Genomic DNA, 26,509 nt, shown 5'->3' with positions numbered 1-26,509 from the left:
TTAGGTACTAAATGAGTTAAGTTTTTAACGTCGGGTACTAAAATAAAATAAAACCTAAACGTTAGATATGATTTTAAAAATTTGAAAGATAAGGTACTAATACGGATAAATATTGATAATTTAAGCACTAAATATGTAGGTTATCCAAAAACAAAAATTAAATATTAAATTTGAGAACCAAAATGGGCTTCTTTTGTTTAAGCCCAAAATCTAGCCCTAAAAGGGAGCCCTTTTAAAACCCTAGATTTGTTTCATTGACTGCTTCCTAATTCAACATCCACTCCGATACAGAGCACGGGTCATCGCTCTTCAGCTGCTACCATGGTATCTTTTCTTTTTCTTTTCTTTGTTTTGTTTTTTTATTATCTTTTGAGCATGTTTTGGATCTCATCTTTTTCTCCATTACAAAATGTTTTAGTCGAATAAGTTGTTAATCTTATGGTCATTATTGTATAAGAGCATTTGGGTAGGTATGTACGGTTTGTAATTTCTTTTTCTTCTATTTTTTTCCATTTTCCAGAAATTTATGGTGAATTTATTTTGTCCTTCTGCCATTGGTGTAATAAATTCAAGAAATTGCCAGCGAAGTTGGAAAATTTATTTTATTTTGATGAATCAACGGTAACTATACCAAGTGATGAATCTGAAAATTGGTCTTGAGTTGATGATAGGGTTGCTCTCAGAAACCCTAGAGTCAAACTAACTTTGATGATATAGCAAAGGGTAAATATTGGTTGTAGAAGAGCTATATGTCCATGAAGTCTAACCTAGGTTTTCATTGTGGAAATGGTTGCTACATTTACAACATTTTTTTTCTTTTGAGCTTATTTATGAATTGGTATTGCAGGTGAACGTGCCTAAGACGAAGAAGACATATTGCAAGAGCAAGGAGTGCAGGAAGCACACTTTGCACAAAGTTACACAGTATAAGAAGGGTAAGGATAGTTTGGCTGCTCAAGGGAAGCGTCGTTATGATCGCAAACAATCAGGTTATGGTGGTCAGACCAAACCAGTGTTCCACAAGAAGGTAAATATCATTTCACTCATGTTTTTTCCCTTTAATGGATGTTAGATATTTATTGAAAAGATCAATTATCTTATGTTGCAAGTTCTGGTATTAGGTTGTAAGCAATTGTTTAGTTATCCATTTTGTCAAGCCCTCGACTCTTTGTGAGATGTAAATTTAAAAGATCAATAATCTTGTGCTGCATATTCCGGTACTAGATTGTAAGCAATGTTTGGTTAACCATTTTTCAATTCAATTATTGCCACTTTCTTGAGTGGCCAAGACTCAGATTGGATGTTGGATGTCTATTTGAGAAGATCAATATTCCCATACTAGGTTTTGTCAATCCGATTATTGCCATTTTTTCAAGTGTGTTTATGCCTTTACATATATATGACTGTGTATCCTCTGAACAGGCAAAAACCACCAAGAAGATTGTGCTAAGGCTTCAATGCCAGGGTTGCAAGCATGTCTCCCAACATCCAATCAAGGTTGGTGCATTGAGAGCCATGTTTAAATGACCTAACTTTTGGTTGTTTTTTTATACTGGGTTTTTTGTTTCCGTTAACCATGTTGTTTAATGAACTAACTTGTGATTGTGTTTTGGATGCTGGGTTTTTGCAGAGGTGCAAGCACTTTGAGATTGGTGGAGACAAGAAGGGGAAGGGAACATCTCTTTTCTAAATGTGGTTTACTTGGAATTTTGTTAAGTTCGCTTTTAGTTCTCTAATGTTGTTTACAGACGATATTGTGTTCTTTTAAGTTTACATAATGACATTGGTTGCACTCATTGTTGACGGTTGTTTCACTAGTTCTGATGTTGAAATTGATTTACTTGTCTATTGAAAAGATCTAAATCGGTAACATAATGGAAACTGAGTTTAAAAGTAAAGGAATGTTTACAAATAGATTATTTTTAACTGAATGAACTGTTGAAATTGTAATTTAATTAAAAAAAACAATCTTAGTTAAGTTTTATTATAAAAATATGTAAAATTACATGAAAATTATTTTATGCTTCAAATAGTAAATATTTGGTATCTGTTGGGATGTTTGTATAAAGCTGACTAGTTCTAAGTTGCCTTTTATTGAAATAATTTCTCTTTGTACACTTGAATAAGCTTTAGCCTATGAGAATCCTTTGACATTTTAATTTGTGCATAAATAATAAGTTCATAATTACTTGATTTAATGAGAAGTCTTGTGTTGTTAATGTATTTTATAATTTTATCTACTGAATTAAGATCTTTTGATCGTGTAAATTTAACTTGATACATTAAATTACATATTATATAAGAGCAAAATGTTTCAATTTTTTATAACAAAAAGTTTCGAACTTGAATCTCAAGGTTACCCATGTATCGGCAAATGACTTCCATTAAGAAGTTAAAGACTTTGGGTTAATAGATGAAATTATTGATCCAAGACCAATGGCTCACGGTTTAATTGCTTCTTTCTAGCAGTAAAAAGGGTTTTGATACTATATAAAGTTTTGTTGGCAAAAAGGTACAATAAAAAAATAAATTGTTGTTTAATTTCAATTGATGAAGTGTTGTCTTTCAAGATCCTCTCTTTTTTTCTTTGTATATTATGTACTAATGGAAATAGCAGTTTGGGGATGGCATTTGACGCTACGCTAGTAAAGCTAATCAAGCGCTGTTTTGCTTTTACGAGCAGACACTGGCCACAGTGATGTCAAACTACTACTACCACCACTACTGCTGCCATTCTCCTCATGATCATGCAAACGCGATGTGCTTGATGACTTCCTCACTTCGAATCCATCCAATTTGCCTCCTACGATTTTCGATGCTATAACAAACCTCCCCGCCTCAATGTCTGCCACTGTCCCTGAACTCATGCGGTTTCCGCCTTTCGGTCTAGGTGCCAGTCGTTTCGATAATGAGAACCTTCCACCACCACTGTTGTCGTTTTCCTCCTTCAAAAAGCGGGCAGTAAAGTCAGCCTCGGGTTTCTGCCGTCTTCTAATCAGTTTCTCGTTGGATTTCTCAGGCTCGCCATCTTTGCCTTCTCCGGCAGACATGATATCTGTTGAAAGTAAAAAAAGATGGCAGCATTAATGGGGCGGTTGTAGAGTGAATTATTTGGTCTAATTTGGAAGCTAATTTTGGTTGAAAATTAGCAAGAGAAAATTAGCAAATTTAGTCACTCTACTTTAGGGTATTTATAAGATTAGTCTTTAAGCTTCAATTATAAATACCCTAACCCATTTAGCTTCAAAACCATCCCAAATCATTCTAGCTTTCTCCCAATACTAGAGAATTTAGAGAGTTTTCTTGAGAGTTGTTTTCTCCTTTTTATCAAGAGAGAATTGTTATTGTTTTCTTCTTGTTAGATTTGAGAGAAATTGTAATTCCTATTTTCTCATAGTGAAATTCTTCTATCTTTGCCTGTAGTTTTTACCCTATATTATTTAGGGGGTTTCCACGTAAAAATTTGTATCTTCTTTATCTTCATCTTTATTTTCTCAAATTATCAGTTGCGATTTTGCTATATTCGATAGCTGTATTCCGCAACAATTGGCATTCAGAGCCAGACTAGAGTGTGTAATATCTATTTATTGCTTTTGTGGTGACCACCAAAAGATGGATCCTCCAACATAAGGAATTAAGAAGGTATTACACATTCTTTGAAGGTTCCAAAGAACTATTCACGAAAGTGAAATAGTGGAAGTTATCCGTAGTAGAAGTTATGACAATGAATTTTGATATTGAAAAGTTAATGTGAGAAATTTCTCATTGTGGAAATTGAAGATGAAGGTCATCCCGAGGAAAGACAGTTGTCTAGCAGCTATCAGTGAAAGACCGATAGATTTCACAGATGACAGCAAATGGAACGAGATATATGGGAATACTATAGCAAACCTTCATCTAGCATTAGCAGATGAAATATTGTCAAGCATTGAGGAGAAGAAGACAACTAAGGAGATATGTGATCATCTCACCAAGTTGTACGAGGCCACATCGTTGCACAATAAAATTATCCTTAAAAGGAAATTGTATACTCTCCGGATGCCATAATCTACTTCCTTGACGGAGCACTTAAACACACTGAACACTTTATTTTCTCAACTTACATCCTTAAGCTGTACAATAGGAGAATAACAACATGCTGAACTTCTACTTCAAAGTCTACCAGATTCGTATGATAAACTCATCATTAACTTGACAAACAATAATATCACCAGTCTAGTCTTCGATGATGTTGCAGCTGCTGTTCTACAAGAAGAAAATCGGTGCAAGAGAAAGGAAGACAGAAAAGTAAATCTGTAACAAGCTGAAGCGTTAACAATGATGAGAGGGAGATCAACAGAACGTGACCAAAGCAGTAGTCACAAACATGGTATATTGAAATCAATAAGCAAAAAGAATTTAAAGTGCTACAACTGTTGAAAGAAGGGCCACTTGAAGAAGGATTGTTGGAGTCTAAGTAAAAACTCCAATCCACAAGGAAATACCACAAACACTTCAGATGATGGAAATGCTCTATGTTGTGAAGCATCAACCACCGTGGAAGGTAGAAAGAGATTTGCAGATATATGGCTCATTGATTCAGGAGCAACATATCACATGACCTCAAGAAGAGAATGGTTCCATCATTATGAACTTGTCTCAGAAGGATATGTGTATAGTTGCAATGGTCATGCCTTAGAGATCATTGGCGTGAGAACCATCAAATTGAAGATGTATGATGAAACAATTAAAGTTGTTCAAGATGTGCGATACGTGAAAGGCCTGAAGAAAAATTTATTATCATACGGATGGTTGGATAATAATGCAAGCAAGATTAAAACACGGAAAGGAACATGAAGGTATTACGTGGAGCGCTTGTGGTGATGAAAGGCGAAAAGATAGCAACAAACTTGTACATGCTGAAGGGTGAGACTTTGCTAGAAGCAGAAGTCTCTGTTGCCTCATGTAGTTCAAATTCTGCAATGCTATGGCATCAGAAACTTGGACACATGTCAGAACAAGGAATGAAAGTTCTTGTGGAGCAAAAGCTACTTCTAGATTTAACAAAGACATCACTTACTTTGTGTGAGCATTGCATAACAAGTAAGCAGCACTGGTTGAAATTCAACACGTCAAATTCTAGAGGCAAAAGTGTTCTAGAATTTGTTCATTCTGACGTATGGAAAACACTAGTTACATCCCTAAGCGGAACAAAATACTTTGTCTCATTTATTGATGACTACTCTAGGAGATATTGGGTGTACCCTATTAAGAAGAAGTCAGATGTGTTTTCAACTTTCAAAAACTTCAAAGAACGGGTGGAACTTGATTCTGAAAATAAGATCAAGTGTTTCAGAATAGATAATGGAGGAGAATACTCAATTGAAGAATTTGATGACTTTTGCAAGAAATAAGGCATCAAAAGATAGTTCACAGTGGCGAACACTCCTCAACAAAATGGAGTGACAGAGCGGATGAACATAACCTTGTTAGAAAGAACAAGAGTAATACTGAGTGCTGCAGGCCTAGCAAAATCATTATGGGCAGAAATAGTCAATACCGCCTGTTATTTGGTGAATCGAGCTCCATCAACTGCAATAGAGCTGAAGACACCAATGGAGATGTGGACTGGTAAACCAGCTGATTGTTCAAACCTCCATGTATTTGGAAGTATTGTGTACGTGATATACAACTCCCAAGAAATTTCAAAGCTGGATCCAAAATCCAGGAAATGCAAATTCTTGGGGTATGCTGATGGAGTAAAGGGGTATCGCTTGTGGGATCCAACTACCCGCAAAGTGATCATCAACAAAGATGTTATCTTTGTAGAAGATAAAATACAAAGAAAAGAAGAAGATGATAGCACTGAAAAGTCAGAGACTACACAGATATATGTGGAAAATGAGTTTGAGCAAGGAGATTCTTCTGAAGCAGAACCAGCACATGATGAACAAGAACCAGAGAGTTCTGAAACTCCAACAACTCGTCAATCAGATTGTGTGAGAAGACGTCCCAATTGGCACTCAAATTATGTTATAGAAGGAAATATTGCATATTGCCTTTTAACAGAGGACGGTGAGCCATCAACATACCATGAGGCAATAAACATCTCAGATGCTTCACTGTGGATGATGGCGATGCAAGAAGAAATTGAAGCCCTTCATAAAAATAATAATGGGACTTTGTTCCACTACCACAAGGAAGGAAGCCAAATGGTAACAAATGGGACTTCAAAATCAAGTGAAATGGTAACAATCAAGTGGAGAGGTATCGTGCAAGATTGGTGGTCAAAGGATATGCTTAAAAATAAGGTATTGATTTCAATGAAATCTTTTCTCCTGTGGTTTGACTAACAACAGTTCGAGTAGTCTTGGTAATGTGTTCTACATTGAACTTACATCTAGAGCAACTAGATGTTAAAACAAATTTTCTTCATGGAAATCTTGAAGAAGAGATTTACATGCTCCAGCCTAAAGATTTTGAAGAAAAAGAAAAGAATAACTTGGTTTACAGTTGAACAAATCTCTGTACGGTCTAAAACAGGCACCGAGGTATTGGTATAAGAGATTTGATTCTTTCATTATGTGCCTTGGATAAAACAGACTTAATGCAGACCCTTGTGCTTATTTCAAGAGGTTTGGTGATAACAATTTTGTTATATTATTGTTGTATGTGGATGACATGTTGGTTGCATGACCCAACAAAGATCATATTGAAGAATTGAAGGCACAACTGGCTAGGGAATTTAAATGAAGGACTTGGGATTAGCAAACAAGATTCTGGGGATGCAAATTCATCGAGACAGAAGTAATAGAAGATTTGGCTTTCATAAAAGAAATACATGAAGAAGATCTTGTCACGATTAAACATGCAAGATTGTAAGCCAATTTCTACCCCTCTTCCTATTAACTTCAAATTATCCTCCATTATGTGTCCTAACAATGAAGAAGAGAGGATGAAGATGTCTCGAGTACCGTTTACATCGGTAGTGAAAAGTTTAATGTTCGCTATGATATGCATAAGACCAAACATTGCACAAGCAGTGAGAGTAGTTAGTCGATACATGGAGAATCTAGGCAAAGAGAATTGAAATACAATAAACAGGATCTTGAAATACATCTAAGAGACCTCAAATGTTGCATTATGTTACGAAGGATCAAACTTAATTATCAAATGGTATGTTGATTCTGACTATACAAGGGATTTGGATAAAAGCAAACTACTACAAGATATGCGTTCAAAGTTGCTGGTGGAGCTGTAAACTGGGTTTCAAAATTGCAGTCAGTTGTAGCTACATCCACAATATAGGCAGAATATGTAGCAGCTACACAAGTCAGTAAAAAATCAATTTGGTTGAAGATACTATTGGAGTAGCTTGAGCACAATCAAGAGTATGTCTCTCTGTTTTGTGACAGTCAAAGTGCCTTGCATCTAGCAAGGAATCCATCATTTCATTCAAGGAAAAAGCACATACGAGTTCAGTATCATTTCATTCATGAAAAGGTGAAAGAAGGGACTGTAAATATGCAGAAAATCTATACCAAAGACAACATAGCAGATTTCATGACGAAAGCAATCAATGCTGATAAATTTACTTGATGTCGATCCTCTTGTGGCCTGTCAGAAATATAAGTAACATGATGGTACAAGGTACAAAGAAGGGTGTGAAGATATGATTGTTCTAATCAAATCTTCAAGTGGGAGATTGTTGAAAGTAAAAAAAGATGGCAACATTAATGGGGCAGCTGAAGAGTGAATTATTTGGTCCAATTTGGAAGCTATTTTTGGTTGAAAATTAGCAAGGAAAAATTACCAAATTTAGTCCCTTTACTTTAGAATATTTACAAGATTAGTCCTTAAACTTCAACTATAAATACCCTAATCCATTTAGCTTCAAAATCATCCCAAATCATTCTAGCTTTCTCTCAATACTAGAGAATTTAGAGAGTTTTCTTGAGAGTTTTTTCCCCTTTTTATCAAGAGAAAAATGTTATTATTTTCTCCTTGTTAGATCGAGAGAAGTTGTAATTCCTATTTTCTCATAATGAAATTCTTCTATCTTTGCCTATGATTTTTACCCTATATTATTTAGGAGTTTTCCGCGTAAAAATTTGTGTTTCTTTATCTTCATCTTTATTTTTTCAAATTATCAATTACAATTTTGCTCTATCCGATAGCCGTATTCCGCAACAATATCCACCAAGATTTCATTGTTCTTTTGTAAAATATGTTAGCTACGCTTCTACTCTTCCGTTTAAGCCTCAAAAGCGTGTTGGAGTGTTTAAGGGACAGACCATCATCCACATAATCAGCTTCTCCTTTCCTGCATACTGCCATTTCAGAAACTTCGGACACCAACCTTTTTTCTGTTGCTTTAAGGCCATAGTAACCTTGCAACGAGCTCATCGCTTGGGACACCTTTCGAGGATTCTTCAGTCTCAAAGACTTGAATGATTCGAGCCAATCAGGCTGGAAATTTTTTCGGGGTTTGGTGGCCACTGCTTTGCCTGCAAAGAGTTGTACAATATGAGCTCAATCGAAAAAACTGATCAAAATTAGGAAACACACAGACCAGAGATGCATCCTGCAAGATTTTAACGATTAAAAAAAAGCTACCCTCACGTTCTTACTGAAACACTGTCTATCAAGTTCTTAAGAACTCACATCATAGAGAAAGTATTTCTTAGCATGCCCAGGTTATCAAATCTAGAGTATCACCATATGTAACAATGTCCCTAGAAAATAATATTTACATCTAGCAACTAATGAAGAGTCCAACAATGTGTTGCATTTAGGGCTGTAACTAAGACAAGATAGATTGCAATTTATTTGAGTTCGACTCATTCAAAGCTCGGTTAATACTAGATTTGAATGGATTCAACTCGAGCTCGAACTTAATTCGAGTTCTTAATGAACCAAAACGAGCTACTTGATAATCTTAAAAACTTGAAAAAATAATATATTAAAATTTTAATTTTTTAAATTAAATTATTAATAATTTAGTATTTATATGTTTTTAAAAAAATATAATATAAGGTTTTCATGTACTTAAAGTTCATGTGTGAGTTTGAGCTTCAATCGAGTTTAAGAATGTTTTGAGTAAAAGTTTTTTCGAGTCTGAGTCAAGCTTCAAATTTTGATTTCGAATTTGATTTGAGCTTGACAAATTTAAACTCGTGAGCTTTCAAGTCAGGTTGAGTTCAATTTTGAACCATACGAATCGTGCTGTATTCAACAGTCAAACTCAACTCGTTTTAGATGAAAACTTTGCTAAATAACTCCACTGAAACATCGATTATCAATTTCCTAGTGTGTCTAGGGGCATTGAATCTGAGTAATCACTATTTGTAGCAGTGCCCCAGAAAAAAAAATTGAACATCTAGCGGCCAATTAAGGAGTCCAACAATCCATTATTCGGATGAAATTTTATTAATCCATCGTTCAGATTAACCATCGGATTAATAATGTTCATCTCTATCCCTCTTTCTATGAAGGGAAGCTGCAGAAGTTCAGTTCGATTAAAGAGGCTATATTCTGAGAAACAATTACTATGATGCAATTAACATTCGGAGAGTAATTTTACAAGTATTAAAAAGGCAAAGCTCAGGAGTTGGAAGAAAAACAAAACAATTAGTACTCAGAAGAAGATACAATACCCTGAAGTCGGAGAATCATTAGAGAAACAAGGTGAAGGTGGATGCCGCCCGGGTAAAGGGATCTGGAGTGTCTTAAGAGCAAACATTTGAATATCTGTAACCAGTCCATTCATCTTTTTTATGTCAGCTACCTGAATATTTTCTGACATACCAACAATAACAACAATTTGTCACTAACTCCACATATTATATACGACAAGATTCCTAGGTTATCATTTTTAAAATTTCCCAATATTTGAAATGAAAATGACTGAGAATCCTATCATAAAGTTTGAAATGAAATGATGAGATGTAGTTACCTCGACGCCGTACTTGATGGCGACGCCGGCGAGAGTATGGAACCGGGAAACGGAATGTTCAATGTAACCGTAAGAAGGAATCTTATCTCCGTTCGATAGACGATAATCATGGCAAAAGAGACTACAATCCCCATTAGTATTGTAACTGTAGTGTCCATTTGCAATGGAGCTATCACGCCTCTCCCTTTCCATATGAATATTCCCCCGTTTACGAAAAAAGAAAAACTAATTGTTTACCCTAATCTTATAAGTCTCATGTGTTTGACCTCCGATTCTTGCTTTATCGGTTGAGTCGAAATTTTAAGAAACGTGGAGTATTTTTCAGTATTTCCGAGGAAAATGATTATATAAAAGAGAAGAAAAACAAAAATAAGGGTTGTCTCATGAAAGAAGGACTAATATACAGTGTTACTGAAAACATAATAAGATACTTAATAAAGTCGGTTTAGCGTTAATGGAAATGTTGAGAAATAATAATGTTGTAGGTGGAAATCATGAAGAAATATTAAAAAATTTGGCAACCAACAAACTTAGCTTGTCGGTACGTATCGATACCATTAAAATATGTATTAATACATAACAATATATATGGTAAAAATATGAGAAAACCGGGTTCAATATGACAAAACTAGTAAAGCGCTATCGGATATGTTGAAGGTATCGATTCCATTCAAATAAGTATCAGCACTTTTAGAATTTAAAAGAAAAGCAATAATAGCGCCTATAAAGTATTGATAATTTATAAACAGGTATCGATACGTAACAATATAACAGGTAAAAATATGAAAAAATCGGTTTCATTATGACAAAACCGGTAAATCGCTACCAGATATGTTGAATGTATCGATTTCATTCAAATAAGTATCGATACTTTTGGAATTTAAAAGAAAAGCAATAATAGCGCATATAAAGTATCGATACTTTATAAACATGTATCGATACATAACAATATAACAGGTAAAAATATGACAAAACCGGTTTCATTATGACAAAATCGGTAAAGCGCTACCAGATATGTTGAATGTATCGATACTTTAATAAGTATACGTAAGAAAGTATCGATACTTGTAAAAGAAATACGTAAATAACCTATCAAAAGTATCGACACCTGATATAAAAGTATCGAGACTTGGGTAATTGTATCGATTAAATATAAATAACATATCCAGTTAAAATATAAAAGACATAGCTAAATTTCCTCTGAAAATAGATAGAACACAGCTGAGTTTTTGAAATCGAAGCATAATTGTTGCTGCATTTCAGAAGGCATTTTTAAAGTAAAGTTTGTTTGTTTGTTGCTGTAGTCGAATCGAAAAGTACGTTTTCGAAACCCTAGTTTCTTGTTATTACAGTAATCAAAAATAGGGGTTTTATGTGTTTGGGGTTTTCAAAGTAAAGAAACATTTGAGACCGATTACAGATAGAAAGTGATATTCTAGGTAGATGATAAATATCGATACTTTTATATAATATTATAGGTAGAAAATGATATTGTAGGTTGTATAAATGTACTGATACTTGTAGTATTGAGTATTCTCATTCGTTTGAAGGAAATATGAATTAGGGTTTTTGGGTTTGGTTTGGAGATTTCGAAGCCAAGAAGGATTTGGGATCGATTATATAATATTATAGGTAGATAATAAATATCGATACCTGTATATAATATTATAGGTAGAAAATGATATTGTAGATTGTATAAATGTACCGATACTTGTAGTAGTGGCCATTCAAATTCTTTTGAAGGAAACTGTTTTACTACAAGAGTAATTATCGATATTTGTATATTAAATAAAGTGTATGTAAACAATATTTGATTTTGATTTGCGTAAACTGATATATGAAGGAAAAATGAAGTCAACGGATTATACAATTGTTGTTGGCGAAGATGACTTTGAAATTGAGGCTGAGAGCCGAAAGCAATCAAAGGGTGTATATATGTACTTATAGTAAAAGTATCAATGCATTTTTGTTATTATTGTTGAAATAGTAATTGGATTAAAGTATTTAAGAACTTTAAATTGATTACAAATTTTAAATGTTGACAGTATGACCGACTGCCAAAGGATGAAGGAAGCTGGTAATCACATCTGTTCAGTATGTAAAATGAAATTGACATTGAGTATTATTTACCGTTAATGTATTGATTAAGAAACATTTATGCTTAATATTAGGTGAAAAATGATGTGTTGAAATGGAAGTCAATGACTGATGCTGAGAAGGAACCTTATGGGACACGGTCAAAGATAGATAGACAAGAATACAAAGCTTGGAGGAAAGCACATGAAATAAGATATTCATTAAACTTGTAAATATTTTGATAAAAATATATAAGAACAATTATATTATATATTTTTAAAAATGTAGGAAGTGTCGACAAGGTGCAGCATAAAAAGAGTGAACTCATTAATTGACCACCTTAAGGAGAAGAATAAAGTTAATGTGCTGGAAGAAATGGGGTTTGGATCTTTGATCGGAGTAAGAGTTTGACCAATTCGGAGGGAATTATGTCGATCCTTGGTGGAGCAATTCGATGTTCAATAATGTATGGTTAAATATGGTAGTTATTCATTTCCTCTGGGGGTTTCATGTGCTGTAGCCGTCTTGGGGGTAGAAAATAAAGACAAGTGTTGTAGAAGTCAATAAGACTAAGAAATGGAAAGCACTTGCCTCCAAATATGATTTGAAGCACAAGGTAACATATGCTGAACTTGAAGGGGAAATCAAAAGCGGATCTTACGAGGGGATGACCTGAAGGCCCGAGTTCTATTGTACCTTGTCGGGATCTTTCGTTATCCAACGGGTGATACATCCCCCAGCAAGGACAATATGAAGCTGATTTACGATGAAGGCTTGAAAGGTGAATTCAATTGGGCTAAATATGTCCATTCGAGATTGATTGAATCAATAATCAGCTTTCAAAAGGGCCGCCAGAGATACCTCAAAGGGTGTATAGCAATCTTGGAGGTAAATAAGTTGAAGGACTTTTTTGTTTTTTATATAAAATGATAGTATAGTTATTATATAAAATGATAAATTTAATTATAAATGCAGGTTGTACTGTTCTATTTTGGTGGACTGTAGTAGTTTGCCGGCATATGAAAGAACCGGAGTGGCATGCATCCGTGCATGGGGGAAAGAAGACATAGTTAGTGTGATGAAGAAGTTGAAGCTGAAAGACTGACAAAGCAAGAAAGGGAAATAAATGTAATTAAATAATATTAATAATATAATCAATGTATTAATATTGTAATTTAATTTTGAAGGTTATTGGCAAGGAGGTAGAGGAGGCAGAGGAGGTAGAGGAGGAGGAGGTAGAGGAGAAAGAGGAGAAAGAAGAAGAGAATGAAGAAGATATTGTAGAAGGGAGATGACGGTGAGGGAAAATAGAGTAAATTTGACATTTTAATGTCTGAATTGGCGGATGTAAAAAATTCATTTTTGATATTTTGCAAAGACAATCAAGAGTCGAAGAGGCAATTGAGAGGTCTAAGGGGGAAGTGGGTGGAAAAATAGATGGAGTGGTGAAAGAAGTTGTGGAGTTGAGGGTGAAGTTAAGATGGCGATGGGTGGAAAAATTGATGGAGTGGTGAAGGAAGTTGTGATTTGAGGGGTGCACTTAAGGGGGTGAAGGGAGTGGTTGAGAAAAAATTGGATGAAGGGAAAAAAATGAAGGGTTAAATAAAAGAGATGAAGAGTTATGTAGAGGAAAAATACGATGAATTAAAAAAATATGAATAAGAAAAGAAGGAGGAAGTGAAGAGGAATGATGTGGATGTGATTTATACACCAGAGAGTGTTATAGATGCATATTTGGATTCAGAATGTCCTGCACCCAAGAAGAAGCAGAAGGTAAGCTGAATAAAAGAAAACTTAATTTGATTTTTATTATTTTTTTGTGACAAAAATTTGTATGGAAAATTGTAGGTTGAAAAGAAAAAATTCCAAGCATAATTGGTGATTACGAAGCTGCAATGTGTGATTATTTATGGAATAGTGGGTTACAATCATCGTAAGTGAAATATATTGCTTTGTGAGTGATATTTAAATATTTCATGACAAAATATTAATCATAATGCTTCATACAATATATTGTAATCGAAATGGGAAATCAATTAGCTTCAATATCCTACGTTGAAACGTTGAAGCCTATGGAATGGGTTGGCGGTGCGGTAAGTGAAAAGTGAAAAATGTTAAAACCTAGTGAATATGTTCTGATTGTGTAATTAATTTTGTTAGGTTATTGATTTGGTCGGCTGGACATTATGTTACGAATCGAAAAAGTTACTCGGGAAGATTGGCTACCTTCCATACCACTTAGCAGTGAGTTAAATTAATAAATGTTGAAAAGTAGTGTTATAGATGGTAAATTAATCATGATTCTCGCGTAAATGCAACAACAGGAATTAGAGGGCAAAGCAACTCTTGATGGTGTTGTGAGCTTTTGATGGATGATATTGGATGACTATGTGAAATTCACCGACTGTGACAAGGTAAGGCACCATACGAATTGCAAATGATGTTTTCGGATATATAATGTTAAATTTTGTCAAATTGGGTGTGAAATTTATTGCAGATCCTAATCACAATAAACTAAGGTGGTACCCATTGGTATCTGTTGGTGTTAAACATGGTTTCTTGTGTTGCAACAGTATATGATAGTCTATTTTCATCTCCAGTGGCCAAACACAGAGAAAAGGATGCTAAGATATTGGTATGTATGAAAGGAAATTATGTAAATTATAATGCATAATTTTTTTTGGATCATATAGATGACAATATTAGATAGATATAATCAGGAACGCATTTTTGTAGAAGCATATGGCCATCTAAAGGTCCCACTGAAACATTTCAAATTTGTGGAGAATAAGATGAATGAGAAATTGAATGGGTATGAGATGTTATCATAAATAGAAAGCGCAATTTATGCATGTTTCATAATTGACATGTGTGGTATTCAAATTTTGTAACAGATATGATTGTAGCATTTATGTGATTATGTGGATGGAATCGATCGGTTCTAGAGGGTCAACAGATGATTTTGTAAGTGGAATGAAAAATTAGTTTGCGGTTAAATTGTTAAAAGTAGTAGATTGAATGCTGTGGTTTACAATACTTAACGTACTGACAATTTGAATATAGGTTGTTGGAGAATGAGATCATATACGAATATTAAATGATCTTGTAAGCCACGATCAAAATAAACAAGAGAGGAGATGACAAAAGCTTCTATCAGACACATGAATAACAAAAGGGCGCGATGATGTAAATGTAAGGGAAATTTTGTATACGATTTATAATTTTTTATCTAAATGTAATTATGTATGAGATGAGAAAAGTTAGCAATAGGTTGTTGTACATGTTTCTTATACATAGTAGGAGTTATGCTGATACTTACGATATATGGAGATCGTTGTCTGCATTATTCCAAATGTCACTAACATAATTGTCATCATGTGCGGGACTGATGGCCCATTCCATTTCGTCTTCAAAAAAAATCAATTGATGTAGGCTATGTGCTTGTTTCCAAACTGAGCTTGACTTGAGGACATGTTAGTTTGTTATGTCCCTCACCGTTGCAGAACCCACATCGCTTAATTTTCTTCTCGACCTTTTTCTTTGGTACTTCTTTTTACTTGCGTTGTTTTTGTTTAGGGTTGTGAATGTTGTTTACTATACTGCTTCGGTTGACTGAATCATTCAAACCAAATTCTACTGTTAGACTTTTCATTCATCTCTTGTGGTTTTGAAAGGCGTATCTATCTTTGATGCAATGTAGCATAACCGACTTGATGTTGCACGTAGAGCAGCGAACCTTGCCATTTGCATTACTTCTAGAGGCACATTTAAGTCAACAAAACTGGGTGCACAAGCCTTTGCATCCTTAGTCCACCTACTTTGAATCAAAGACCCGGGCAAATATGTGTAATCCAAGTACATCAAAACGTGAAGTTGTTGGCGACATGGAATTCCGACGGTCTCGAATTTTCTACACGAGCAATTTATGGTTTCTGTTCTAAAATCAAAACTGATATCAAATGTCTTATTTTTTTCTTTGTAGTTTGTCAAAATATAATTTTGACATTCATCTGATAAGGACTGAATCTCTTCCTGAAGCTGGTACAATGTCTCTCGTTGAAGTTCTTCTTGGAACAAACGATAAAATTCGCGCGTATAAATCTCAGCAGCATGGCTTTCAAGGTCAATCAGTTTTGTGATCTGGAAGGGCTTCGTCTGGGAACTTAAGTAATCCGCTTTCAGCTCGTTCATACGCATTCTACTAATTCCTTTTTCAATTGCACGAACAACATTTAAATATGTCTTCTTATTTTTCAGTGCAATCGCGAGTGAAACATTCATAGACTCGCACATTTGTGTTGAGCGAATATTGGCAAAGAAATGACCGATTAGATATGCTTGTGCCCATAAGTACCGAGTATTTCCCTTCTCAATCACCCATGGATGCTTTTCGATATTGAATTCTGAAACAATTGAACGTCATTGAGTATCAAATTCCTCGGTTGTCCACCAGGAAGCCATGCATTTTGAGAATGCTGCTGTAAATTTTGGGTCACCAATGTTAGCTTGTGCATTGTGAGAAAGATGCCAAGAACATAATATGTGCTTAGCAGAAGGGATAACAGTTTTGATAGCTGCCCTCTGCATTGCCCTATTCCCATCGGTGACAACTAAAATAGGTGATATATTCATCATGGCTTCTAAAAAATTCTTTAGAACTCACTTAAAAGATTGGGACGTCTCATCAGCGATTATGGCAGTAGCAAACACAATTGCGTTATGGTGATGATTGACACTGACAATAGCCATAATTGGTTGACCATACAAATTATCTTTGTACGTTATGTCGAATCCAATTACATCACCAAAGCATGTGTAATCTGATCTCGATGTAGAATCCGACCAAATAAGATTATGCAATGCTCCTAATTCGTCTACTGACTGTGTCATAAAAAACCTGAGATCATCTTATTTCTTATAATTAAAGTAAGCAATAAGCGCATTCACATCCCCATTAAAGATTTCCTTTCCTTTACCTCTTTGAAGTGCATTGTAGAGGTCTTTATGTGTAAATCCAACATTATGATAACCTCTTGCCTGCTGCGTTAAATAGTTTATTTCTTGTGACGTGCCAACACTTACGTCTTTCAATGATGTTGCCTCATCGACATCAGCCTTACTCACAGCTCTATTAGAACGCATAAATAGTGTCATAGCAGGTGTGCATAATGCATGATTATGTTTCTGAGAAGACTTACTTACAACCCACTGATCACTTGTATTTGTTGTTGTAACTACGAATTTAGCCTTGCATCTCGTTCTTGTGACTGGCGTATGAGCACGTTGACGATCAACAATATTGACTTTGGATACTCGAAACCCTTCTTTTGAGCAACAAAATTCTTGTGTCTTCACATTCCCTTCCATATCAAGCCGTGTTGTTTCCCGACGTGCACTAAAACCATGTTTCCATGCGAATCCCTTGTAAAAGTCCCAAGCTTGATCATGTGAAGAGAAGATCTGACCAACCAATCTGTCAGATTCATCAACAATATGTACTTCATGGCATTTCTCTGTTCACTTAACATTGTCTGATGCAGGATGATCCATATGGAAAAAATTTGCTTGTGCAAGTTTAGTGGTCCCAATAGGAGTTGATGGAGATGTAAGTAAAGGTTCATAGAACAACATGTTTCAGTGGTGCTTTCAATAGGATGTGGTAGTTGAAGGGTGGGTACAACATTAATTTCTTAGGACATATTTAGGATGTACAATTAATAACTACAAAATTCTACTTTTATTACTTTAAAGTAATAGGTAAATTACAATGTAAGTGGTAAAAATCGACATTTTTAATGACAAAATTAGTAAACATAAAGTTTCCAACATTTTTGTCCAGTATGGTTCCCAAACTTGAGGTATCGATACAAGTATTATAAGTATCGATCCCAAAAACATCGAAACCGATAATTATAAAGTAACAGGTAAATTTACAATGTAACCGAAAAAAATATACCTGTTTCATGAGAGAATGGGTAAACATAATGTATTAATACTTTTTTAAATTGTATCGATACGTTTTGTCCAGAATGAATGCCAAACGAGATGCACACATAAAGTGTCGATACAAGTATTATAAGTATCGATCCCAAAAACATCGAAACCGATAATTATAAAGTAATAGGTAAATTTGCAATGTTACCGGTAAAAATATACTGATTTAATGAGAGAATATGTAAACATAATGTATCGCTACTTTTTTAAATTGTATCAATACGTTTTGTCCAGAATGAATGACAAACGATATGCACATAAAGTGTCGATACAAGTATTATAAGTATCGATCCCAAAAACATTGAAACTGATAATTATAAAGTAATAGGTAAATTTACAATGTAACTGATAAAAATATACCAGTTTAATGAGAGAATCGGTAAACATAATTTATCGATACTTTTTTAAATTGTATCGATACTTTTTGTCCAGAATGAATGCCAAACGAGATGCACACATAAAGTGTCGATACAAGTATTATAAGTATCGATCCCAAAAACATCGAAACCGATAATTATAAAGTAATAGGTTAATTTACAATGTTAACGATAAAAATCTACTAATTTAATGAGAGAATATGTAAACATAATGTATCGATACTTTTTAAATTGTATCAATACTTTTTGTCCAGAATGAATGCCAAACGAGATGCACATAAAGTGTCGATACAAGTATTATATGTATCGATCCCAAAAATATTGAAACCGATAATTATAAAGTAATAGGTAAATTTACAATGTAACCGATAAAAATATACCGGTTTAATGAGAGAATAGGTAAACATAATTTATCGATACTTTTTTAAATTGTATCGATACATTTTGTCTAGAATGAATGCCAAACGAGATGCACGCATAAATTGTCGATACAAGTATTATAAGTATCGATCCCAAAAAATCAAAACCGATAATTATAAAGTAATAGGTAAATTTACAATGTAATCGGTAAAAATATACCAGTTTAATGAGAGAATAGGTAAACATAATGTATCGATACTTTTTTAAATTGTATCGATACTTTTTGTCCAGAATGAATGTCAAATGAGATGCACGCATAAACTGTCGATACATTTATTATAAATATCAATCCTCAAAACATCGAAACCAATAATTATAAAGTAATAGGTAAATTTACAATGTAACTGGTAAAAATATATTGGTTTAATGAGAGAATAGGTAAACATAATGTATCGATACTTTTTTAAATTATATCGATACTTTTTGTCCAGAATGAATGCCAAACGAGATGCACACATAAAGTGTCGATACATTTATATTAAGTATCAATCCCAAAAACATCGAAACCGATAATTATAAAGTAATAGGTAAATTTACAATGTAACCAATAAAAATATATTAGTTTATTGAGAGAATATGTAAACATAATGTATCGATACTTTATTAAATTTTATAGATACTTTTGTTAAATTACACATGTTTTTTCTTCATTATTTAAAAGATCAAAGAATCGATACTCCCATCCAAATCAAAAACCTTAAACCTAAAAAACATATGAGAACTCACAAATACCAACGTTCATAATAGTTACGATCAGATCTTCAGGTAAATTTATCCATATTTTGCCATAAATTAGGGTTTGATTGATTTCCCTATTGGACTCTTTTTTTCTTAATATCATTTTGTTCTAATATATTAACATCCACACCCAAATGGATCCAAAACGTCAGAGGCGCAGTCCTTCTAAACGACAACCTTCTTTTCAACCAAGCTCTTCTTTTCAACGACAACCTTCTTCTCAACCAAGCTCTTCTTCTAACCAAATCAGGTCGTTCGATACTCACAACTTTAGAACTGATGAGGAGAAAGAAAAATGGAATCGGAGTTTCAAAGTAAGGAATATTCGTCCCGAATGTGTTATTGACATGGATTTCATGTTCGATGAGAAATATGATTTTAGCTTTAAATCCACATATATATCTTGGGGTTGGCTTGAATTCCTAGATGTAGAACCAAAATATTTCCCCAACCTAGTTAGAGTCTTCTACAATAATGTTTCCTTCGAGCGTGAGCCTAATAAGAATAATATAATAGGAATTAATACGTTTGTCATGGGAAAGGATATATATATATATCTCTGGATTCTATTACTGCGGGTATAGGTGTCGAGAATAAAGGGGATTCGGATGGAAATGATTTAGATACTACAATACAACGTGTTGACAGAAAAAGCCCAATTCACCTATATGTAGAGTCGATAGTGTTCCAAAAAATGCTCACTTGGTTTATTTGGCCTTCTGGGGGAAAAAGTTTAGTAATTCGAGACTGCGATTATTGGTGGTTAGCAAAGTATAGATCCAAAACGGCTCCAAACATTGCTCAAATGATATTTAAGACAATTGTTTATATAGTCACAAAGGGAGCATCAATTTCAACTTCACTACCATATGCATGTGTCATCACCCATCTGTTGAAGAAGCATGAAGTTGATTTTTCACTTGACTCTCCTGTTCGATTAACCCGCAAGATTGACATGTTATCGATGACTAGAGCAGGATACGATTTTTTTGAAAATGTCAGTTGGAAGCTTGTTAAGGATGTCGTTAGATTAGAATAAGAGAAGAAGCAAATGAAACCCATTGGCCATAAAGACGACCAACCGATTGGAGATACAACGATGGAAGATGCTCAAGGTGGATAGGATGTCACAATTAAGACAGAGATGGAATACATGGTCAATTTTCGGGAGCATATTGATTCTCTTGTGAGCAAAATGTGAGCCGATATTGCATCATTACGAGATGAAGTCTCTATCTTGCGTAATGAATTAAGTCAACGACATCAAACGAGTTAGGTAATTAATTATTTATGTTTCTAAACATTTACACGTTATAAAATATATTTGATTTTCATTTAACAGCGGTGGACAACCAAGCGCTCAATGAAGATGACGACATTACAGATGATGATGAGGAAGATAAAGATCCAAACAAGTATATCATGTCTGCAACACCGCCGGCAAGAAAACTTGTAATATTTGATGTCAATTGTGTCATTGCCTACTTCTCAAGAAATGCAAAAGGTTTTAATTCTGTTCATTTGTATCCATTATTTTAACATATAAGCGTACAACTTTAATCTCATTTTCTTCATGTTGCAGATGTTATCATGAGACCAGGAGTATATAAATTTCTACATTTTTGTGTACAAAATTTTGTTGTTTCTATTTGGTCTTACAAGATGTGGTTAACACTGTTAAGTAATTGAATTACTATAGACAAAATCGTTAATATACAATTAGATGTTAGTATTTAAACTTGATTACAATATCTGACATAACATCGACCGTGTACTTCAGAAACTACCTTAGTTGTCTGACCAGTTTCTATTTATTTGGGTAAGATGGATGTCATTAAACTTTGCTGACTTTTATTTGTTTAAGATTCCTACATATTTATGTTCGAATGTCTGTAAACAGGATCAAGGAAAGTGCAAAAAAAGAAAGACAGTGTTACCTACTATAATGATCTCCATGATGTTTGGAATGCATATCCTCATTTTAACGCCCAAAATACACTGTTGGTCAATGATTCAGCGGGAAAAAGGATTTATAATCCTGTAAGTTACATTTATGCCATATGTTTTTCCAGTTATGGTCATACATTGGTTGATTAACAATTTATGTTTTTATATAGCAATACAGGTTACATATGTCTACATCCCTTTGATGCTTCCTATTCGGAGGACAATGCTTTAGGTATGACACAAATTTATTCTTGCTTATACAAATTTAGTTTATTGTTAGTAAAATTACACCTGATTAGTTTGATAATTGAAATTATTTATATATGTCCTCATAAAAAGGTGGTAACATACGAGAGTATTTTGAAAATTTGTGGAAGGCGCCTAATGTTCCGAACTTCGTTAAAAATAACCCTTTTTCATCGAATTAATTTCTTTGTGGGTATATTATTTGAACATTGTTATGTTTAAAATTATTGTGTATGTATGTTTGGTTTACTTATATTGTGTGTATATTTTCATTCGATTCACATAATACACAATAACTGTGTATTTTAATATTCCACAGTATAACATGCGACTTACACAGTAAATATTCCATTCGGATAGGTTGTGTAAAGATAACAATCTATTTATCTCCTCTTTTGTTCTCTTATCTTCCTCTTTTCCATATGATTACTTTATTCCCAAGTGAGATAGGTTAACCCTAAACCAAAACCATCAGAGCAAAACATACTTGACGTAGAAGTAGCTGCAGATTTAAAATCTCAACGGTGATGCATTTGGTTCTCAAACAGTTAAAGCGTCAAAAATAGTTCAAACGTATGATCTGGGTGGTATACGAGAAATGCAACAAAGGGAAACTAAAAATCTTGATAATTGAGGGCTACAACTTGTAATATTAATAAAAATAATTGAAGGGTACATGTGTATAAAGTATCGATACTTAGCTAAATTAACAATGTAAACGGTAAAATTCTACCGGTGTAATGATAATAGGCGTACATGACAAGCATCTCAACTTGTCATTTATAACTATTTTCATTATACCGGAGCACTTTTATCCGTTGACATTGTTAATTTACCTATTATTTTAAAGTAATAGTTTTTGAAACTCCAAGTACTGATACTTATGATTTACGTGTGTATCTTCCATTATTTAACATTATTATTAAAAGATCTAGCGTTAATTTCTCGAGAATTTTTGGATGCATTTTGTTGCATTTCCCGTGTAGCACCCAAATCATAAGTCCGAAATACTTTCGATGTTTTAAGTGTTTGAGAACCAAATGGATCACCTTCGAGATTTTAAATATGCAACTGCTTCTACATCAACTATGTTTCACTCAGACGATTTCGGTTTACGGTTCTCCTATCTTCATGAGTTGGATGAAATGGATAATATCCGGAAGGCATTCTTCTCATATCCAGTATTCCTCCTTGTTACTCAAAATTATGATGGTCGGATTTCCCTCGCATTACATTTAGGTTGATTGCTCCAAATATATAACGACATTTGATCTCCGAATCATTGTTGGTTGATTGGTCGGGCTTTTATAACCATATTTGCATCTCTGTATACCGATACATTTGAGGATTGTAATCGAAATATCAATACTAGTTATTAATGTATTTTATATATGCATGCAAATGTATCGATACACATTATTAAAGTATCTTTTTCTATAATCTCCACAACAAAGTTTCCATTCTTAGAATTTCCAAATTGGTTAAAATTTGAGAAAACGGTAAAAAATTTAAACAATCGATATAACATATTGATAATGGACACAGCCGGTTTCTATAATTTCACCTATAAAGTATCAGTACCTTACAAACATGTATCGATACATGACAATATAACATGTTGAAAATTAACAAAACCGGCTTCAATATAAATAACTTAACAGGTAAAAAATTGACAAAATCGGTTTCCATAATTGCGTCTATAAAGTATCGATACACGTATAAAAAGTATCGATTCTAAAACCTTCGAAACCAATTACTTTAAAGTAATAGGTAAATAAATCATGTAAGCTGTAAAAATATACCGTTTTAATGATAAAATACGTTTACATAAAGTATCGATACATTTTCTATATGTATCGATACCTTTTGTCCAGTATGCTTCCCAAACAAGATGAACATAGGAAGTATCGATACCAATGACACATGTATCGATACATGACAATATAACATTTTAAAAATTGATAAAAACTGGTTTCAATATAACGAAAATGGTAAATTGCTATCGGTTTTGAAGAAAACGAAATGTCTCGAAAGTATCGATACCATACATAAAAGTGTCGATAATTCTATAAGAGTAATGGTATCAGTTTTAAAATAACATAACATGTTCATCTTTTTTGACAAAACCGATTTCCATAATTGCGCCTATAAAGTATCAATACACGTATGAAAAGTATCGATTCTTAAAAATTTTGAAACCGATTACTTTAAAGTAATAGGTAAATAAACAATGTAAGCTATAAACATATAACTGTATTATGGTAACATAAGTTTATATAAAGTATCGATACGCTATTTTATATGTATCGATACTTTTTGTCCAATATGCTTCTCAAAACTACATACACGTAAGAAGTATCGATACCTATAAATATATATCGATACATAATGATATAAAAGGTTAAAAATTGATAAAACCAGTTTCAATATACAATGTAACCGGTCATTAGATACCGGTTTAATGGTAACATAAGTTTATATAAAGTATCGATACTTTTTGTATATGTATCGATACTTTTTGTCCAGTATGCTTCTCAAAACTACATGCACGTAAGAAGTATCGATACTTATAAAAATGTATCGATACATTATGATATAAAAAGTTAAAAATTGATAAAACCAATTTCAATATACAATATAACCGGTCAATAGATACTGGTTTTGAAAAAACGAAACCTTAAAAAAGTATCGATACCTTACACAACATTATCAATACTTTTGTAAGAGTATTCAATATAAATATCGAGCTACAAAGGAAATCCTAATCCAAACAACTTGTATAGAAGACGTCCGTAGTTTTAGAGGGACGTTAGCTGATGTAAATAGTGGTATGTTGATGCGTAGTTATTTGTTTGTTGATGCAATCGAATAGAAATGTATGTTGTTGAAACCCTAATTTTTAGAATTATAGTCTTTCAAGATAGGGATTAGGTTTTTGAGTTTGGTGTTTTCAAATTAAATAAGCGTTTCTTTATGAAGATGATGACCTTGAAATGGACCTATTATAGGTTGAAAGTTCAATCTTTGTTCGCGAAGATGATGACCTTCAAATGTAGCCCCAACGTATCAACATTGAAGAAAATCGAAAGCAACCAGTAAGTATCAATTTATTCATGTAATTGTTCTTGAAATGGTTATTGGATTAAAATATTTAAGAACTTTTAATTGATTACAAATTTTTAATATCTAAAGTCTGACTGATTGCCAAAGGATAAAGGAAACTGATAATCATGTTGACTACATAGCCAATAAAAACCCCTTGTAGGGTCCAACTGGTAAGCTAGGAATTGGTAAGAGAAGCTTCCTTTAAGGGTTTAGGGAGTGAACCCCTCCCACGTAAGGAGTGCATGATTGAACATTACATATAATAGTTGTATTCAGTTCTTGAAGAATTATTCTTCATTGTATATAAGGATAGTTGTAATGATATTCGTTCACGTTTTGAAACCAATTAGTTAGATGCATGCAATACCCTATATCCTCGAGGCAGAGGATAAGAAATCAATCACTTTTAAAGATTTACCAAGAGTGGCAGCTTCTACTATGTATGAAGATCGAACCTCACCATTATCCATTATGCCTATTCTGCATGCTGAAGAGAACCTGCTGAATGATAGGATTTGCACACAACCACGAGCATTTTATGGGAAACTCCAAGTATGAGTTACCGAGACATCTCTGTTGCAGAATTTTAGCTGTATAGTTGGGTCAACGGTTAGCGGTCAACGATCAACAATCAATGGTCAACGTGTCGGGCAGTCTTATGGCGTGCGACGGCGTAGAGCGTCCAAAAAATTCTAAAAAAATTCTTAAAATTATTTTATTGGATTTTGAGACACTTACCAAGCTCGGTTCAAAATTTTGAATGGCAGAGAGCTCGATTTTAAGATGTCGAAATCTTTAACTTCCTCACCTCCCTCATGCGCCGGTGACGACGGACACAAGAAGGACACCAGTGGACTCAGAAAGACACAATGAACATGATGGTGCGAGAGGTGTAAAAAACGGAGTAACGATCGAAGATGAATCGATGATTTTCACGGCGGTGGTGTTAAAAAAACTTTGAAACTTTGAATCGAAATTCATAGTGTTAGACGACATTTCACGACAAGAGGTTTACCAGGTTTTGTTCATCGATCGACGACGAACCAAACGGGAGTGGTGGTGCAAACTGGAATGGCCGGACGGTGACAAAATCGGCCTTGGAAAAAGGGTTGGGGGAGAATTTTTTTTTGTTTGTTTTCTAATTTGTATACCAGAACCCAAACGTGCACTTATTTATTTTTTTACTTGCCGACACAAAATGGGTAAATTGAGGGCTAGATCCGTGAATTTCCTTCAACTTCTAAGACGACCTACAAGTTTTGGAAAACTTTTAATTAACCTTCAAATTTCACCAAATTGCTTAAATATATATATATTACGATTGTTACAATTCTCCCTCTCTACAAGAAATTTCGTCCTCGAAATTTACCTTATTAAAATTGATGAGGAAACTGAGGCTCCATTGACTCCAATGTCTCCCAAGTAGCTTTTAAGGGGCCACAGTTACTCCATTGAACTTTGACCATTGGAATACGCCTATTCCGAAAAACTCGCTCATCCCTTTCTAAAATCTAAACGGGCTCATCCTCATATGACAAATCAGGTCGTAACTCTACCTCCTCAGCCTGAATGATGTGACCTGGATCTGGGCGATATCGCCTCAACATAGATACATGAAATACATCATGAATACGACGGAGTTGGGGAGGCAACTCAAGCTGATATGGAAAAT

At 34.0% G+C, this 26,509-nt stretch overlaps 3 protein-coding genes across 3 annotated transcripts; 1 reads left to right on the top strand and 2 right to left on the bottom strand.

The window, feature by feature from the left end:
• The first annotated feature begins 264 nt into the window (after window positions 1–264).
• LOC120131719 (60S ribosomal protein L44) lies at window positions 265–1,796 on the top strand. The gene is made up of 4 exons (XM_039148649.1): window positions 265–324; window positions 848–1,027; window positions 1,423–1,497; window positions 1,631–1,796. The coding sequence occupies exons 1-4, from the start codon at window positions 322–324 to the stop codon at window positions 1,688–1,690; spliced, it is 318 nt and encodes a 105-aa protein (XP_039004580.1). The 5' UTR covers window positions 265–321; the 3' UTR covers window positions 1,691–1,796.
• Window positions 1,797–2,651: 855 nt separating this feature from the next.
• On the bottom strand, window positions 2,652–8,385 carry LOC120131816. Its single transcript, XM_039148717.1, has 2 exons — window positions 8,274–8,385; window positions 2,652–3,055 (listed from the first exon to the last, which is right to left on the bottom strand). Exons 1-2 carry the CDS (start codon window positions 8,383–8,385, stop codon window positions 2,652–2,654), a joined length of 516 nt encoding a protein of 171 aa, XP_039004648.1.
• Window positions 8,386–8,443: 58 nt separating this feature from the next.
• Window positions 8,444–10,198, bottom strand: LOC120131805 (lysM and putative peptidoglycan-binding domain-containing protein 3-like). The gene is made up of 3 exons (XM_039148713.1): window positions 9,935–10,198; window positions 9,636–9,766; window positions 8,444–8,486 (listed from the first exon to the last, which is right to left on the bottom strand). Exons 1-3 carry the CDS (start codon window positions 10,124–10,126, stop codon window positions 8,444–8,446), a joined length of 366 nt encoding a protein of 121 aa, XP_039004644.1. The 5' UTR covers window positions 10,127–10,198.
• Between the last annotated feature and the right edge of the window lie 16,311 nt (window positions 10,199–26,509).

The sequence above is a fragment of the Hibiscus syriacus genome, unplaced genomic scaffold, assembly GCF_006381635.1.
Source record: "Hibiscus syriacus cultivar Baekdansim isolate YM2019G1 unplaced genomic scaffold, ASM638163v2 tig00001713_pilon, whole genome shotgun sequence".
Classification (NCBI taxonomy): domain Eukaryota; kingdom Viridiplantae; phylum Streptophyta; class Magnoliopsida; order Malvales; family Malvaceae; genus Hibiscus; species Hibiscus syriacus.
This window is presented reverse-complemented; position numbering and strand designations above follow the sequence as displayed.

What these genes read in the sequence shown, in the direction of transcription:
- LOC120131805 (XM_039148713.1), bottom strand. Translation starts at nt 10,126, where the DNA reads ATGGAAAGGGAGAGGCGTGATAGCTCCATTGCAAATGGACACTACAGT. An exon ending in CCATCAAGTACGGCGTCGAG is followed by an intron (nt 9,767 to 9,934) that starts GTAACTACATCT and finishes GAAAATATTCAG; the next exon opens with GTAGCTGACATAAAAAAGAT. An exon ending in AATGATTCTCCGACTTCAGG is followed by an intron (nt 8,487 to 9,635) that starts GTATTGTATCTT and finishes AACTCTTTGCAG; the next exon opens with GCAAAGCAGTGGCCACCAAA.
- LOC120131719 (XM_039148649.1), top strand. An exon ending in AACCAGTGTTCCACAAGAAG is followed by an intron (nt 1,028 to 1,422) that starts GTAAATATCATT and finishes TCCTCTGAACAG; the next exon opens with GCAAAAACCACCAAGAAGAT. An exon ending in TCTCCCAACATCCAATCAAG is followed by an intron (nt 1,498 to 1,630) that starts GTTGGTGCATTG and finishes GGGTTTTTGCAG; the next exon opens with AGGTGCAAGCACTTTGAGAT.
- LOC120131816 (XM_039148717.1), bottom strand. Translation starts at nt 8,385, where the DNA reads ATGAGCTCGTTGCAAGGTTACTATGGCCTTAAAGCAACAGAAAAAAGG. An exon ending in AGCTGATTATGTGGATGATG is followed by an intron (nt 3,056 to 8,273) that starts GTCTGTCCCTTA and finishes TACTTTCAACAG; the next exon opens with ATATCATGTCTGCCGGAGAA.